A 16,997-nucleotide genomic window follows, 5' to 3' on the forward strand; every position below is an offset into this window, starting at 1 on the left:
ACACACACACACACACACACACACACACACACACACGCGTGCGCGCACGCACACGCACACACATACGTGCGCGCGCACACACACACACAGAGTTGGTCATCCAAGGCAGACTTCCAGGTCTACCTTTTCTATTCCCCTAAGCAGCTAGGAGGCTTACAGTTTGCCTGCCCTGATTTTTCCTTTTCAGTACAAATAAATGGCCCTGAGTTTCCATCTGACTTTTCTTTCCTTTTAAAAGTGTATACTCCTATTCACTGTGCGTGTGCTCCCGTGTAGATCCCATGGTGCCCACGAGGAGGTCTGAGGACAACTTACAGGAGTTGGTTCTTTTCTTCCTTAGCTTTTCAGGCTGGGTGGCAGAAGCCTTTACCTGGTGAGCCGTCTCACCAGCCAAAAGAATTTCATTTGTTTGTTTGGGCTGCATGTGTGTATGTGCATGTATACCTGGTGCCAACAGAAGCCAGAAGAGGGTACTAGATTCCCTGGAACTGGAGTTTTAGTTGGTTGCCAGCTCTCACGTGGTTGCTGGGAACCAAACCCAAGTCCTCTGAAAGAGCAGAGAGTGCACTTAACCACTGAGCCATCTTCTCAGTTCCTTGCATCCATTTTTAATTCATATATGTATATGTATATTCTATTTGGTTTTTTGTTTTGGGGGGGTTGTTTGTTTTGTTTTGTTATGGTTTTTTTTTTTGCTTGTTTGTTGAAGTTGGTGCCATAGCTTGATTACTCTAAAACTCAATAGGTAGATCAGGCTGGCTTTGAACTCACAGAGATCCTCCTGGTTCTGCCTCCTGAGTACCAGGATTAAAGGGGTGTGCCAACATGTTCAGCTTTAATTCTTTTATTAGTTAAACCAAAAGCCCCATAAAGGAACCTCGATTTCCTGGGCATCATATGATGTCTCTGCTGGGGCTCCTCAAGATTTTTGCTAACACTTTTTTCTTACCTTTCAATTCTTGGTAGAGAACCTGATCTCGTTCTTGCACCCTTCAACAGTACCAACTGCGTGAAAGCAAGTAGAGCTGAGTTCAAATTCCCAACAGCTACACAAGAGCTAGGCATGTGCCACACACGCCACAATGCCAGCATTTGCTGGAGACAGAGACCGACAGATGTTCAGAGCTTAGTGGCCAGAAAGCCTCGAGTTAACAGTGACCTTTTGGCTCAAAGAGCCACTGTCTCAAAAGTAAGGTCAAAAGTGACAGAGGAAGACCCGATACCCTACTCCTGCTTCTGCATGTGCTGACTTCCCTGTCAGGAAAAAAATACACAGTAAGCAGTACTAAGATGCCACTTTAATCAAGTCAGGAGTTACAAACCCAGGTATTGTCAAGAGAATACCATGTTTACCTGAGAATACGGTATGAGAGTTTCAAACTGCTGATGAAGTTCTAGTAGCTGAATTAACTCCGCATTCTTCTTGGCTTTCTCTTTAATCAAATTAATGTAATGGTCTGGATTTTCTGCGAATGTGTATGCAGTATCTCTGGTACTGAAAGTGTAATATTTTTCTTTGTGTTTCAAAATCCCAATGGCTGGATTTCCTGTGAAAATTAAGAACAACAATTTAATTAGGCATGAACCAAGCAATTTTGTTTTTGTGGTAAGACATAGGACCAATGTTGCTATGGATACACACACACACACACACACACACACACACACACACGCACGCACATTTTAACATATTAGTTCTACTTTTGTTTTGCTAAAACATTATTAAATGATAAAAATGTGAAATTCATATTAAATTATATAAGTGTAACTTTAAAATATATTTTATGTGGCTGAAGAAATGGCTTAGCAATAAAAATTAAATAAGGCCCTTGCACAGGACCCAAAGTCAGTTCCCAGCACCTCTCCCTAGTGGGCCACGAAATCTTGAGTTTCGCTGACAGCCTACAAGCCCTGCCTATCCGTTTCTGTGCCCCTGCCCTATGCAAAGGCTATAGGACTGTGCACAGCCAAACAGCTTTGTAATGGAGCTATCTGAACTTAGGTCCTTTACGCTTGCTCAGCTTACCACTGAGCCAGGACCACAGCCCCCAGTGCTTCTTACCCACTAAGCTACATCCACAGTTCCTAATGGATTATTTTTAAAATGACTCTATTAAGAACTAGAAAAATATGACATTGTTTCCTCAATACAGACTTGCATGTCTTCCACTATAAAAAGATTCTACAAAGACTGCGGGTTATTAAATATCTATATGTCTTGTGAAAATTATGTAGGAAATGTTAATACTGTTTTATTTATTTCTCTAGCAAATAATTGTTGGCTTTATTCTTGGTATAGAGGGATATAGGAGGAATACAAGTGCCCACTCCCAACAAATCACAAATATAATAAAGGTCAGATGACCAGTGTTATGGGAATAACAAACTAACTAAAAAAAGTTACATAAGCAAGCAAGTTAAATGCATGATAAAACAAAGGAATATGAGATTGGTATTTTAATATTTTAATAAAAATTGAATAGGGAAGGTGTAGCAAAACTAAAAGCATGAGTTGGGGTCGAGTGATCAAGACTTCTGATAGATGTGACATCATCTAGAAAAGACAGATGTGATAGTGTGGCAAGCCAGTGTCCTTGGGGGTGGGGGGTGTGAGCCATATAGTTCGGTGCTAATTTATTCAGGGGGGATCTGGAACACACAGCCTGGCAACCCTGCTACATTCCTGTGTTCTTACGAATACAGCCGGTGGGAGCTCAGCCTTGTTGGTCACTGCCCCATTGTCATGTCTCTAGTGTTTGTTCCTCATACCAACATACAGGATTAAGTCAATTTGTCCTCTCTACCAAGCACGCATAGGATTCCAGCAATTCTCTGACAAAACAACAACAACAACAACAGAAAGCCCACCAACCAACCAACTATAAAGCAAAGAAAAACAACAAAGAGATCAAGAAAAAAGCTGAAGGTTAGATTAATGGTACAAAGTAAATATTAAGCAGTTTTTTTCTTTTTCAATTTCCTAGTTTGCCTTGCGTTGCTCTGATAAAACACAGTCAAGGACCAACTTGGGGGAGGAAAGGGTCTGTTTCTGTTTCCAAGCTGACAGTCCCTCACTGAAGGAAGCCAAGGCAGGCACTCAAGGCAGGCACCTGGAGGCAGGAAGTGATGTGGGAGGCCATGGGGGAGATGCTGTTTGCTGGTGTGCTTTCCTGGGCTTCCCTGTTACCTTTCTCACACAGCCCACACCTAGTGATGGCACGGTCCAGAGTTGCCTTGGCCCTCTTAACGTTAGTTAGCACTCAACAGAAGGCCTCCAAGACATGTTCAGAGGCCAACTTGATGGAGGCAATTCTTTAATTGAGGTTTCCTCTGCCCGTGTATGTCCTGTTGACAACGAGGGCTAGCTATGATGTAGCCCCCAGCAGCTGCTTGCCAGTTCCACTGCACACAGAACTTTTTGAATTATAATGTATTGTCTCTCGATATCTAATTTACTCCTTATTTTATAAAATTATAACATTACATATGATATAGGTACCACAGGGAAATGTGACTTAATAAAATATTTCCTTAGAAGAACTTAACAGAGAAATCCTAACCTATGTTAGTGACGGGTAGCTACAGAGTGACCACGAATATTTTTAAGTGAACACATCAGTTGAATAAGTATGTCCTTCCCAGTAACTCTTTTAAAGATGCTGTCTTTAGCACCGCTAAACCGTGCTTCCGGACTCCCTCAGTTCCGGAGAATCAACCCCTTCTCAAGGTACCACAGAGTCCGTGTCATATAATGATGGCTGAGCATCCCTAATATGAAATGTGAAATGCTCCAAAATTGGAAACAATTTGAGTTCCTTCACGACCCCAGGAGCAGAAATTTCATGTGACAGTAAAAAGTGTGGTGCACTAAAAGTAGTGTACTCTTAGTACACTGTACATAAAACGTCTATGAAACACCAACAGATTTGTGTTTAAACTTAGGTCCCATCCCCTAATAATCTCAGACTCTCCCACACGCACCATTAGAACCATTTCTGGCCTGAAGCACCTTAGATCAGGGAGCGTCAACCTGTTACACCTCCCAGCCCTCATTCCTTACAGTCTCTTGTTCAATCTATCACGCGGTCCTGGAAGCACCTGCAGGTGAGGACGCTGTCAGGTCCTCTCAGCATCTCCCCCCTAGTCCACCATCTGAGTCCATACAATGTTAAAGGACGCCACAGTACAGACAATGAGTGAGCACTCGTATGTTACAGGCAGACTCTTATGTCTAACAGGATACCTGGGAGGAGAAGGCCATCAGTCACAGCAAATGTGTAGCCACAAAATCCACGATACTGAATTAACAGTTTGTTAAAGTTTGCTGTTGTTTCTGGGAAAAGCCATTCCTGTGTTCTGAAGTCTGCCAACTCCACTCTTTCTTCTAAAATGAAAGAGAACAGGAAACGGTTTTCATTCCTCGAGAAGACGCAATTTCCGAAATACATCAGCAGTGTGTCATTCTAAACATTAACTTCTTATCATCTCAACCTTTTCGAATTGACAAAGTTTCCCCCGATGCGCACAAAAATCAGACTTATTGGGGGTGATATTCATGTAAAGAAGCGGGAAGGCCTCAGTGACTGTCCAGGTCAGTAACTTGCTAGACAAAGGTAGAAGTAGAACGTTGTTCCAGACTGAACACTGAAGAGACATTTCAGAAAAACCTGTTCTGCAGGTAAGGGAAAGGCAGACCAGAGCACTTCTCTCAGGGTACGCAATGGCCCTGCTGCTACACAGTAAATTACCCAAGGAGATGAGCAGAAACAACTGTTAGGTGACCAAGAGTGTTACGTGACCTTCATTTAAGACGCCACGAGTCTTGATACAGCACTACATGGAGAACACTTTGAATAAAGATAGTACTTAGATAACGAGACTGTGTCTCAAAGCTTAAAGACTGTTCCAAATAGGAAGAAGATGTCTTTTACTAGATTGATTTTGATTAAAATATATACAATTTTTGTTCTTTAGAACTTCTTTCTTAAGTAGTTGTGTTTATGTTTATGTGGAGTACCGGACATGCATGCACGGCACACACATACATATGTGTTATCTGTGAGTAGCTACATATATGTGTATGTGTACTGCATGCATGTCTAGTGCTCCAGAGTCAGAAGAAGGGGCTGGGTTCCCCTGCTGCTGCGCTTCAGGCTGTTACACTTGGGTCCTCTGCAAGAGCAGGAAATGCTCTTAACCACAGAGCACTCTCCAAGCCCGTTCCTTTGACCTTTGAGGATACTTCCTTATACGAGCTGGTTTACTTACATTGATCACTAAAATGAATAAATTAGATACAAATCAGACATCCATAAAAATTGTTTCCCAAGATTATTAGCTTTTATAATCACACATATAGTTTTAATAGATGCTAGACCCAAACTGCCAGTGTCCTGTTTATCTCGGCCTTGTATCTACAACTGAGCATAAAACCTAAGTTGGAGCCAGGCGTGGTGGCGCACGCCTTTAATCCCAGCACTCAGGAGGCAGAGGCAGGCGGATTTCTGAGTTCGAGGCCAGACTGGTCTACAAAGTGGGTTCCAAGACAGCCAGGGCTATACAGAGAAACCCTGTCTCAAAAAAAACCAACAACAACAAAAAAAACAAAAACCTAAGTTGGAGAAAATAAATGATAAATATGTAAATGTGTCCTCTCCTGATATGCCCAAGATCTCTTGGAGTAATAGCAGGTGTAAATTCTTTCAGAAGAATATGGCTCTCCCAGGTCAAGAGAATAAGTTGATAAAATTATTCTAATGAAGAAAAAGTTCTGACTCTAGTAGGAAAGACATCTCTAAATCTAAGAGGTTGCAGCTCAGCTGGACACTCACAACTGAACTTACTTCAGGTTCGTATATAAACTTAAATACATATTACAAATGTATATAAATTTGCACTTGCATTTGGAACACTGATGTTTAGAATTGAGACATCATCTTGGTGGTTTTCCTTTAATTCAATGTCCTTTTTTGTGTTTTTTTTTTTGATTAATTTTGGTTATAATTCTATTTTTTTTATAATTAATTAAAAGGCAGACCAACTGAACTTACTTCAAGGCTCCAATTTCCTTTCATACCTGCTTAGACTCACTGTTTTTGTTTTTGTAAATTTATTTATTTATTATATGTAAGAACACTGTAGCTGTCTTCACACACACCAGAAGAGGGCGTCAGATCTCATTACAGATGGTTGTGAGGCACCATGTGGTTGGTGGGATTTGAACTTAGGACCTTCGGTAGAGCAGTCAGTGCTCTTAACCACTGAGCCATCTCTCCAGCCCTAGACATACTGTTTTAATGAAGGTAAGTAGTAAAAGCTTCCACTGAGAGGAGCCGGGGTATCCTATTTAGCTCCCAGTTTTTATATATTCTAATAATTTAAGAAACAAATTCACTGCTACGTTTTTACTTTCTAGTTTTTACCAAAATAGAATCTAAAAAAGAAATTAGTAAATAAGCTAACTTCATTTTTCTAGAAGCAGCTTGGGTGCTTCATTCTAGTTCTACTTTGACATTTCTCGTGGATTTTAGGTTGTCTTTAATTAATATACAAAAAGTAAAAGGCTGATAAAATGATCAAAAGTTTTTGACCGATCCTGTCAACCTTCCTGTGAGAATCAGTACATCGCCGGGCAGTGGTGGCACACTCCTAGCACTCTCGGGAGGTGGCAGCAGGCAGATCTCTGTGAGTTCGAGGCCAGCCTGGTCTACAGAGTGAGTTTCAGGACAGCTAACTCTACCCAGAGGAACTCTGTCTCAAAAAGAGGGGAAGGAGGGAGGGAGGATAGCAATATATCTTTAAAGGCCTAAGATTTGCTAAATTTGCTCACAAATTTCAACATGACTCTAAGAAGATGTGTAGCAAGTATCATTCTTTAAAATGGAGTTTTATCTGCAACAAAAACAGCAAGGATTTTTCTCAGTACATCAATTACAAAACCATCACTCCTGCAATATAAATGCGTAAACACACAAAACCAGGACATGAAGGGTTAAATAACAATTAATTTCAAGAAGGTAAAATACTCAGTTTCCATATCTGTATTTTTCACAGTCCCCCCACCTGTTTTGGTTTGGTTTGGTTTGGTTTGGTTTGGTTTGAGACAGGCTCTCCTGTCCCTCAGGCTGGCCTTGACTCCTGCCTCTACCACCTACGCACTGAAAACTAAAGGTGTGTGTTACAATGTCTGGGTTTGGGCTTTTTTTTTCATATTTTCTATAATGAATTTCAGTCTTTCATACTTAAGATGTTTAGTATTTTAGAAAGCTAGAGCATGAGAAATTGAAGCCAACAAGAGTGACAGTAAGCTAACAGTCACCTTAGAAAGGAGGAGACAGAATCTGCTGTGCCTTACCCATGTGTTCCTCGATCCTCGTCAAATCGCTTTTCACGACGACGCCATCGAGAAGACCAAGCATCACTTTTTCAGGAAAGAGAAGCTCATGTGTGCCCAGGAACAGCTCCAGGTTGGTGGTCAAGTTACTGAGGACGCTGATCAGAACCGTCTCATCCTGGAAGCTCACCCACAGACTGGCCAGCGCAATGAAGATGGGCTAATGGGAGAGGACACGGATAAAGTGACCGTGGGACAGAGCCTTCGCTGTGCCCTTAAAAGCAAGCAGGAGTCGCAAAGAAACTCATTCGTCTACACGTCCTAGTCTCGTCAAACCAGAGCATGCCTGTGAGTCAGGAGGAGAGCCAGTGTTTTCTTTCGAAGTATCTCATTTGGCATAACTGTTATTAAGTCAATTTACTCAAGAAGTTGCCGAACACATTTGCTCTCCTAAGAAATAGCATCACTTTTCCTCAAAAGGCCAAGAAGGAAAATAGACTTGGAAATTTTTGTTCAAAAACTAAATAACTCACTAACGCAGATTTATGTGGCCCTATCACGAATCAGAAGAACCTGGAAAGCCTACAAGTACATCTTCTGGCATGACAATGGTGCTGCAAGGTAAATCTTTGGGTCAGTAAAATAAAATATCTTACTCCCGGTAGAAATTAACGTTCATAGAACAACAACAACAACAAAAAATCAACCAGGCCTCACACAGAAGTTTCTTGCTTTATAAAACCAATGTTGAGAATGCCTGCAGAAAGCTATCATGGTTTCAAATGGTCTACACACATGTAAAAGGCATGGACATTTTACAACTACCTTGTTCGGATCAGGGTTAGCACGTTTTCCTATAAAACGGTACTGTTGATCAGAAAGTCATTGTATGATAAGAAAGAGGTCATCTTCCTTTCAGATAAGATGTAAGTTGTATCACATCTGTGCTAGACTCGATTTCTGACCCAGTACTATGAACACATTCTCATTCTCTCCTCCCCATCTGTCTCCCCTCCCGCTGCCTCTCCCTCTCCCCTCTCCCCCCAACCCCATGTGTGTGAGAGATTGTAGAGGTCAGAGGTTGATTGGGTATCTTCCTAAATCGCTCTTTACCCTAGTTCTTAAGTCAGGATCTCTCACTGAACCCAGAGCTCACTGATTGGCCAATAGAAGATAGGCCAGAAATCCTCCTGGCTCTGTCTACACGGCACTGCAGACGGCTTTTTACACGGGTGCTACGGATCTAAACTTGGGTGCTTGTGTGACTGTGTGGCAAGGTCAGTACCAACTGAGCTATCTTCTCAGCTCCATAAGCACACTTTCAACACTACAATGGACGGCTTCCGTGGCCACAGATGCTACGGTCATCGTTCCTAGAGATCGTGATTTCCTTTCAGTAGCGACCGCCCTCATCAAACAGCGGGCTTTTACTCAGCCTTGGTTCATGAAGAGCAGGATCAGATGCATACAACTCATGCTACATGCTATATAATATCATTCTAATGGGATACAATTAGAAGGAATCCCGATCCAACTTATAGGACTCAAGAGGAGGTTCAGCCTTAAGACACTGCCCCGACACAGTGGCCCGTGCCTGCATTCCTGCGCCCAGGATAGGGGCACAGGAGGATCCACATTCCAGGACAGCTTGGGATACCTACAGAGCTATAGAGTGAGGCCCTGGTCCAAACCAAGACCAAGAACAAACCAACCATATGCCAGGGAGTTTGCGCCGCAGGAGAGCACTAGCCTAGTCTATGCACAGCTGGGTCTGATCATGGGCGGAAAAGGCTCAGACTACCAAGGTGGGTAAAACACTCACAAGCCTGACTGCCCAGGCTTGGTTCCAGGATCCCACTAAGAAAGTAAAGAACCTGAATGTAGCTCTCTGGCCTCTACATGTGCCATGTGGTCTGCCCCTTCATATGTAATTAATATATATATATATATATATATATATATCTCCACCAACCAAAGAGTACACACAGAGGGACATCAGTGGAAGTGGGAGGGGAGGCCCTTGGTGGCTGTGAAGGCTCGATGCCCCAGTGTAGGGGAATGCCAGGTCGGGAAGATGGGAGTGGGTGGGGTGTGGGGTGTGGGTGGGTGGGTGGGTGGGGGAATATCCTCATAGAAACAGGGGGAGGGAGGATGGGATAGAGAGTTTTCACAGGGGAAACGGGGAAAGGAGATAACATTTGAAATGTAAATAAAGAAAATATCCAATTAAAAAAAAAAGACAAAGTCACTAAGTGTGGTGGTACACACCTCCTTCCATCCTTCCTCCCTTCCTCCCTCCCTGGCTCCCAGCACTCAGGTAAGGAAGCAAGTGGATCTTTGTGATTTGAAGCCAACCTGGTCTCCAGAGCGAGCTCCAGGCCAGTCAGGAAGAAATACTGAGAGCCCGACCCACAGAAGCGAGGAGGAAGGGGGACGCCAAGTACTCACGAAGACTTGGGACGTTGGGACGGCCGTCTTAGATTTTACTGCCATTTTCAGTTGTTCCAGCTGAGCTGCTAATTGTTTTATCATCATCTCTACTTCCTCAGCGCAGGTGATTATATCCGACTGTGGAGGCAACGTGACTTGGATTCATATTTTATCATTTTATTATTAATACCATGTGTTAAGCCCTGCCCGCCCCCAACCTCCAAGTGGCAATGACCCCGTCTGTGCCGGCTCCCTGCCAACAATGCAAAACGCACTCTCTCAAGGACAAGTGTTACAAATACACACATCAATGCTTTCCGCGTGTTACCAATCATACTATCCATACTGAAGAGAATCAACAACTGTAAATTGGCTTCTGCCAACACAGTCCCACTAAGACCAAACCTAACTATGCTGTTTCTGTTTTAAGCCCTGGTCACGCCAAGGCGACGCAGACTTCCTGCGGTTGCCTCTTTTTGGAATCTCCCCGTTCTTGGGGGTCGGGGGGTGGGGAGGGGGAGACTTCGTTAGGCAGAAGATGCCAGATCTTGTGACGTCAGCTCACCAAAACAGTCTGCAGGAAGATCTCGTACTGCCGAACATTGTACAGCGCTTCCTTTAACATATACGGCTGGAGTTCTTTGACCATGAGGGGGTTGCTGGTTACTTTCTCAAGGATGGCTGTGTAGCGAAACGCCTGGTCTTGGGCAATCTGAAGCTGGGAGTCTATGTGCTGTGTGGTGGCTGGGATCGCTTCGTGGAGAATGGCCGGCACTGTGTGTCAGGGTGAAAGAGCACAGGCGTGAGAGTTGCATTTTAAACATTAAATTGAGTCGGCTTTTTTTCTATCAGATTAATAATAATAAAGGTATGTCTTTTGTGGCCCCACCCCATGCAGAAAAGAACTTACCCAGAGGGCCCCCTCCCCAAAAATACGAAAAGGTAGAATCAGACCCACTTTTCTCACTAATTATATACAAATGTGGGCAGACTGTGGTGCCATGTCCTGTATTTGGCATGCTCCTTTCGAAGAACCACTGTGCCTGCCTGCCTTTCGTAAAAGCAGATTTAAAACGTATGTACGAACTTTATCTGGACTGGAAAAATAAACAGCGCAGTCTAGCAAGGGAAGACCCTCTCTGACTACTGGGAAATTGATTTTTGTAATTTTTACATGTATTTAATGTGTATGAGTACTTTATCTCCATATAGATCTGTGCAGCATGGGTGAGCAATATCCATCGAGGCCAGAAGAGGGTGCCGGATCCCATGTTCCAGTGCCATGGCCTGGTTATGAGCCACCATGTGGGTGCTGGGAACGGAACCTTGAATCCTCTTTAAGAGTAGCAAATACTGAGCCAGCTTTCTAACCCTGGAAGTTGAATTTTTATGGCAACTTCTAAAAATAAAAACAAACAAAAGCCTCATAGGGTTGGAGATGTAACTCTGTGGTTTCCCAGCCCCCAAAAGTTAGGAAGGCAGGAGAGAAGTCAGGCAGGGTCGCTGGCTGTCTGACCCTGCTGTTGGTGTTGATGTAGTGATCGAGGTAAAGGCAGTGACGCCTTCTCAACGGGTCTGCAGAAGTGTAAAGTTCGCATGAGCCGGCTTCTACCGTTAGGGCCTTTACTAGATATTTTCTAAGTATTTGCCAACTTACAAATAAAGTTGTAAGCTGTGGGTGTGGTGGTGCGTGCCTTTCATCCCAGCATTTGGGAGGCGGAGGCGAGGCAGGTGGATCTCTGTGAATCTGAGGCAAGCCTGGTCTACAGAGCAAGTTCCAGACTGCTCAAGGTTACACAGTGAGATCCCGCCTAAAAACTAAAAATAAATAAACAGCAGAGCATTGTGTATGTGCCAGCACAGGAGTCGTTTCCGACTCTGCAGATTCTGGCGTGTCCCCTCTTTGGCTTCTTCATCCCCGTTAAATATACGAGCACCATTTTCTTTCCAAGGTGATCTTTACTTTTAAACTAGTTTTCCTCCCCTTGGCTGGCACGGAGTTCCGAGGCTGGATTCTGGGCTGCGCCCTCATTCCAGTGACTGACTCGGTTCCCGGACACTCGCTCCATGGTACCGGAGATGTAAAGTTTTGCCTCGGCAAGGCGAGGACTACCCCAGGGGACGAAGAGCGCGTTGGCGGCGGGGTGTGGTGCCCGCTGCACTGTGAAGTGGCGCCCTAAGCATGCAGAACCTTGAGCCGCAGCCTACAGATGCACTTACAGTCATCAATGCCTTCCCCTCCTTTCCCACAGTCTCTGTTAAATAACCGAATTCCGGTAACAATCATGGTGAGCTCTTTCAACTGGCGCTCTTTGTCCTTCTTACTGAGGGTCAGAAACGTGGCGAGCTCAGCCTGAGGGAAAACGCTCTGCAGTGCGGCTGAAACAGAACACAGTAGAGACACACCTCAAAGGACAGCAACGCTCCGGTGGGACAAAGCTGGCAGAACTTGAGGTTTAAAGCCTCGCTCTCGCTGTACAAAGTCGAGGGACGCGCCTTTCTAGTGTTAACCTACACAGTTTATACTTATTCTAGTGTTACCTACACAATTTATACTTATGATACCTTCTGTAGCACGCATAGCAAAGGTTACCAAATACTAGGTCTGAGCTACTGAAAATAATGTCATTACCCCATGTCTCTGTCCTTAGTAGGTCATCAATGGGTGAAAATGATCTTTCTAATTAAGACTCTGAATAGATCAATCTATTCTATAAAATAATAATGGAAAACTGTAATAGGAAGGCCAGACACCTTGCTTAATTCCCCCCACTATATATTGGTTTTGTTTTGGGAGGGAGGGAGCCCCGTGGAATCAGGCTGGCCTCAAACTCAGTACATAGCTCAGGGTAGCCTTGAACCCCCGACTTACCCATGTCCTACACCCCAAGTGCTGGAGAGTACAGACAAGCACCGCTACGCCCAGCTCTATCCCCGTTTAAAAGTCTTAGTGGGACGTGGATTTCCTGAGAATAGAGTTCCTCTCCTCAGATCCTAGCCAGATAGCAGAGTCAACGCTATCTACATATGGAGCAGGACCATCTCCCCAGCCTATGAGGGTTTTATTTTTAAGTTGCTTCTTAAAAATTACCACCACCATCATCATCACCATTACCACCACCACCACCACCATCATTTAGCACAGAAAATAATGGGTTTCATCAAGACATTTTCAGATTGTATTATTGTACTTGGGCCATGTTTGCCACCCCTTCCCGCCCCATTACCTCCTCCTGTCCCTCCTCTCCATTCCTGCCCCAGTCCAGTTCCCATTTTGATTTCATGTCATACATAATATGTTGATTCCATATAGTATACGAGACTATTCTGTGCTCCTGTTACCATCCATGTCCTCCTCCCCTTAAGTCTCCCTTCTCCTTCCCAGGCCTTCATACTCAAGTAATTCTAGAAACCTGGGTGAGTTTGAACTACTTATGTGTGCTGATTTTCCTTCAATCTTTAACAATTTTATAAAATGCAATGGCCAGGACTAAGGAGATGGCTCCGTGGGTAAGGGGCTTGCTTGCCACACAAGCATGATGACCAGAGTCTGTGTCCCCAGGACCCATGGAAACCAATACTGAGCCAGTGCAATGCCTTCCTATGAAATTTCAGTGTTACAGAGGGAAGACTGGAGATCCTGGGGCAAGCTCTCGAGCTAGACTGGCCAGAACTGGAATGGAGAGTTCTGGGTTCAGTAAGGGACCCTGGCTTGGTAAATAAAGTAGACACACGGAGGAAGATTCTCAGTGCCGACCTCCGGCCTGCACATATACACTCACACATGTGCACACAATCCCCCACCCACGCAAAGGTATGGACACACATGCACAAACTATGCACATGAATACAGTGGGCAGATAGGTTCGCTTATGGAATGGAAATCATTTCTAGTTTTTACCTGTTGCCTCTCTGACAATCTTGATGTCTGTGGGGGATCCAAGCCCAGAGCGCAGCAGCACGTAGCTGATGATCTTTCTGTAGAGATTTTCCAGCTCTTCCCTAGAGCTTGCTCTGTTGTCTGTGATTTCTCTGCTAACAATGCCTAGTCTGGACTCTAAGACCCGGTGATGTTCTTCCAGAAAGTCCTCTAAAATGAGCAAATAAAACTATTTCGCATCTTCAACACTTAGAATCCACCTCGGAGAAGGGCTCAGGAAAAACGGGTTCGTGTATGTCGCGTTCATGAAAACAAAACTCCCTGCCACCTTCCCTTCAGAGCAGGGATTGAGCCTCACTGAGCCAAATCCCCAAACCCTGACTTCTTAAGGTATAATGGTGAATGAAAACAGAGGGCAGCAAGAAGTCTAAATACAGAAATCTAGTAGGAAACCTTATTACAGAAGTTCAATAGAATATTCTGTCAAAGCATGTGTGTAAAGGCACATTAATGTGTAAAGACATGTAGCGCAGTATTATATATGTAGTCTCTATACTCCTCTCCAGTTATACTTGTCTTAGTCCTAGTAAATGTCTTCTGAGTAATGTTACGGATGATACAATATCGCATTGTCTTAGGAAGGGTTTCTATTGCTCTATAAACAGCAATTACCAAAAGCAACTTGGGAGAAAAGGATTGACTCAGACATCACAGTTTTTCACATCGCTGAGGGAGGGCAGGGCAGGAAGCTAGCCGCAGGAATGGAGCAGAGGGCATAGTGGAATGTTGCTTACTGGCATGCTCACTGGGTTGGCTCAGCCCAACAGTGGTGCTGTCTACCACAGTGGGCTGGGCCCTCCCACACCAGTCATTCATCAAGAAAACCCCACAGACTGGCCTACGGGCAAACATGATGGAGCCTTTTCCTCAAATGAGGTTCCCCTCTTATGCGACCCTAGCTTATGTTAAGCTGACCAAAAAAAAAAACCCAAAAACCCCTAGGCAGCGAATACATAAATAATTTATCCTTCTTTTATCTTCCTGTGTCATGCTGTGACTGGAGACCACCTTGACCACCAGAACAATTCTTGTAACTTAGTGAAATTTCTCAATCACAATTCAACAATGCAGCATTCATATCTATAATTTCACCACAAAAGCAACTGAGAATGCTTACTAACTGAAAAAAAAAAAGAAAAGAAAAGAAATCAAGTTTCTTTAATTTTATGGTCCCCCCACCACCACCTTTGGGATTTCATTGTTATTAAGCAAAAAAGTTAGAGGTTATTTTACATATTTTACATATTGAATGTCTACTGCATAGAAAGAAAAAATAAAATCACCAAATGGTTAATAATGATCGAATTATAGAAAATAGTTCATTTTCCTTTCCTCCTCATTTGTAACTATATATAAAATAGTATATGTAATTAAATATGTTCTGAACTTAAATTCCCACATACCTTTGGAGTAGTTGCATAATTAAAATATTATGAGATAATATTCAAAACCAAGAATAAGAAGATCTAAAAATTAAGAATTCTAACTTCAGTGGTTTAGTTTCTAGTGGTTACATATTAGTGTCATAAAGGTTAAAAATAGAAGAACTTGGAAACAAGCATATAGTTTCAAATTGACTTTTAGTCTCATAAAGGCAATTGCCATTTTCCTCATCTGGATTTTCAACGCTATCAGATATTTAAACATAGTCAACTGTTTCTCAAACATCATACTCACAGGCTTGGTATCCAACCAGCCCATACTATTCTATACTATATAGAGTAGAGCGGAGCCCAAGGAGGTGGGCTCCACTGGAAGGAAGGAGTTTGGGTCACAGCAGGTAACCCTTTGGGGAGCCCCCACCTCATCTTCTCATTTGCCTGTGACTTCTCATGACAAGTGCCCTGCCACGATGTGTCTCCGGGCCAGTCCAGAACAACAGGGCTGACAGAGCATGGGCTAAAACTCTAAAACTGGACCCAAACAGGCCGGTTCTTTGTGTAAACTGAATATCTCAGGCTTTCTATGAATAACAACAGAAGGCTGCCTAACCGATCAAAGACAGAAAAATTCAAAAGACGGACAAAAATTAATGTCATTAAACAATTATATGCCTGCTCTCAATCAAATTAAACCTTTCTTGCCTAAACTGCAATATCTAAACCTTTTAAGATGTATGAAGGTATCTCTGTTACCTCGACTTGTATAGTTCATATCAAAGTAGACCTGCATCTTAATGGTGTCCAGGGATGGATTTTTATTGTCCAATAGCCGTGCCACACAGAGCTGGAAGAGAACATTGCATGAATGCATCTACTATATTTTTCTGAAACATTCAAGTGGTTGGTTTGTTTGGGTTTTGAATTTTGACACAAGGTCTTATGTAGCCCAGGCTGGCCTCATATAGCCCAGGCTATATCTTCACGATGTACCCGAGGACGATCTTGAACTTAGAGTCCTCCTGTTCTCACCTCCCCATTGCTCAGATTACCACTCCTGACTTTACCCAGGGAATATCCAACACAAGGCTTTTTTTAATCCATGCCAGGCAAGCAGTCTACCAACTGAGGTATACTCATCAAAGTTATTTTCAAAAAGAAAGGAAAGCAGGCAGAGCGTGGCAGTATACCCCTGTAAACCCGGCATCTCAGCACTCACAAAACAGAGGCAGGAGGATCCACACAGGTGTAGGCTAGCCAGAACTACAAAAGGAAACCTTTTGCCAGAAAGAGAGAGACATGGGTGGGGACACTGCAGCAGACAACTTAGCCCTGACTCCGTGATTGAAAGTGACAGTTGTCTAATATCCACTTATTAGTGAGTGCATATCATTCATGTCCTTTTGGGTCTGAGTTACCTCACTCAGGATGAGATTTTCTAGTTCCATCCATTTGCCTGCAAAACTCAGGATGTCCTTGTTCTTAATAGCTGAGTAGTAGTCCACTGTGTAAATGAACCACATTTTCTGTATCCAGTCTTCTGTCGTGGGACATCTAAATTGTTTCTGGCTTCTGGCTATCACAAATAAGGCCGCTATGAATACAGTGGAACACGTGCCTCCGTGGCATGGTGGGGCATTTTTTGGGTATATTCCCAAAAGTGGTATAGCTGGGTCTTCAGGTAGATCTATTTCCAATTTTCTGAGGAAACTCCAGATTGATTTCTAGAGTGGTTGTACCAGTTTGCAATCCCACCAGCAATGGAGGAGAGTTCCTCTTTCTCCACATCCTCTCCAACATGTGTTGTCACCTGAGGTTTTGATCTTAGCCATTCTGACTGGTGTAAGGTGGAATCTTGGGGTTGATTTGATCCGCATTTCTCTGATCACTAAGGACTCTGAACATTTCTTTAGGT

At 43.5% G+C, this 16,997-nt stretch overlaps 1 protein-coding gene across 2 annotated transcripts in view; it reads right to left on the reverse strand.

The window, feature by feature from the left end:
* Cfap206 (cilia and flagella associated protein 206) overlaps window positions 1-16,997 on the reverse strand; it is a 39,575-nt gene that overhangs the window by 18,360 nt on the left and 4,218 nt on the right. For both annotated transcript variants that reach the window (XM_029533394.1, XM_029533393.1), the window contains exons 4-11: window positions 15,839-15,929; window positions 13,665-13,853; window positions 11,984-12,142; window positions 10,329-10,537; window positions 9,782-9,901; window positions 7,355-7,553; window positions 4,244-4,384; window positions 1,354-1,547 (exon numbers count right to left, since the gene is read on the reverse strand). In XM_029533394.1, the coding sequence (XP_029389254.1) occupies window positions 1,354-1,547; window positions 4,244-4,384; window positions 7,355-7,553; window positions 9,782-9,901; window positions 10,329-10,537; window positions 11,984-12,142; window positions 13,665-13,853; window positions 15,839-15,929 (1,302 nt within the window). The remainder of the gene's footprint in view (window positions 1-1,353; window positions 1,548-4,243; window positions 4,385-7,354; window positions 7,554-9,781; window positions 9,902-10,328; window positions 10,538-11,983; window positions 12,143-13,664; window positions 13,854-15,838; window positions 15,930-16,997) is intronic.

Source organism: Mus pahari, chromosome 22 (genome assembly GCF_900095145.1).
Source record: "Mus pahari chromosome 22, PAHARI_EIJ_v1.1, whole genome shotgun sequence".
Taxonomy (NCBI): Eukaryota; Metazoa; Chordata; class Mammalia; order Rodentia; family Muridae; genus Mus; species Mus pahari.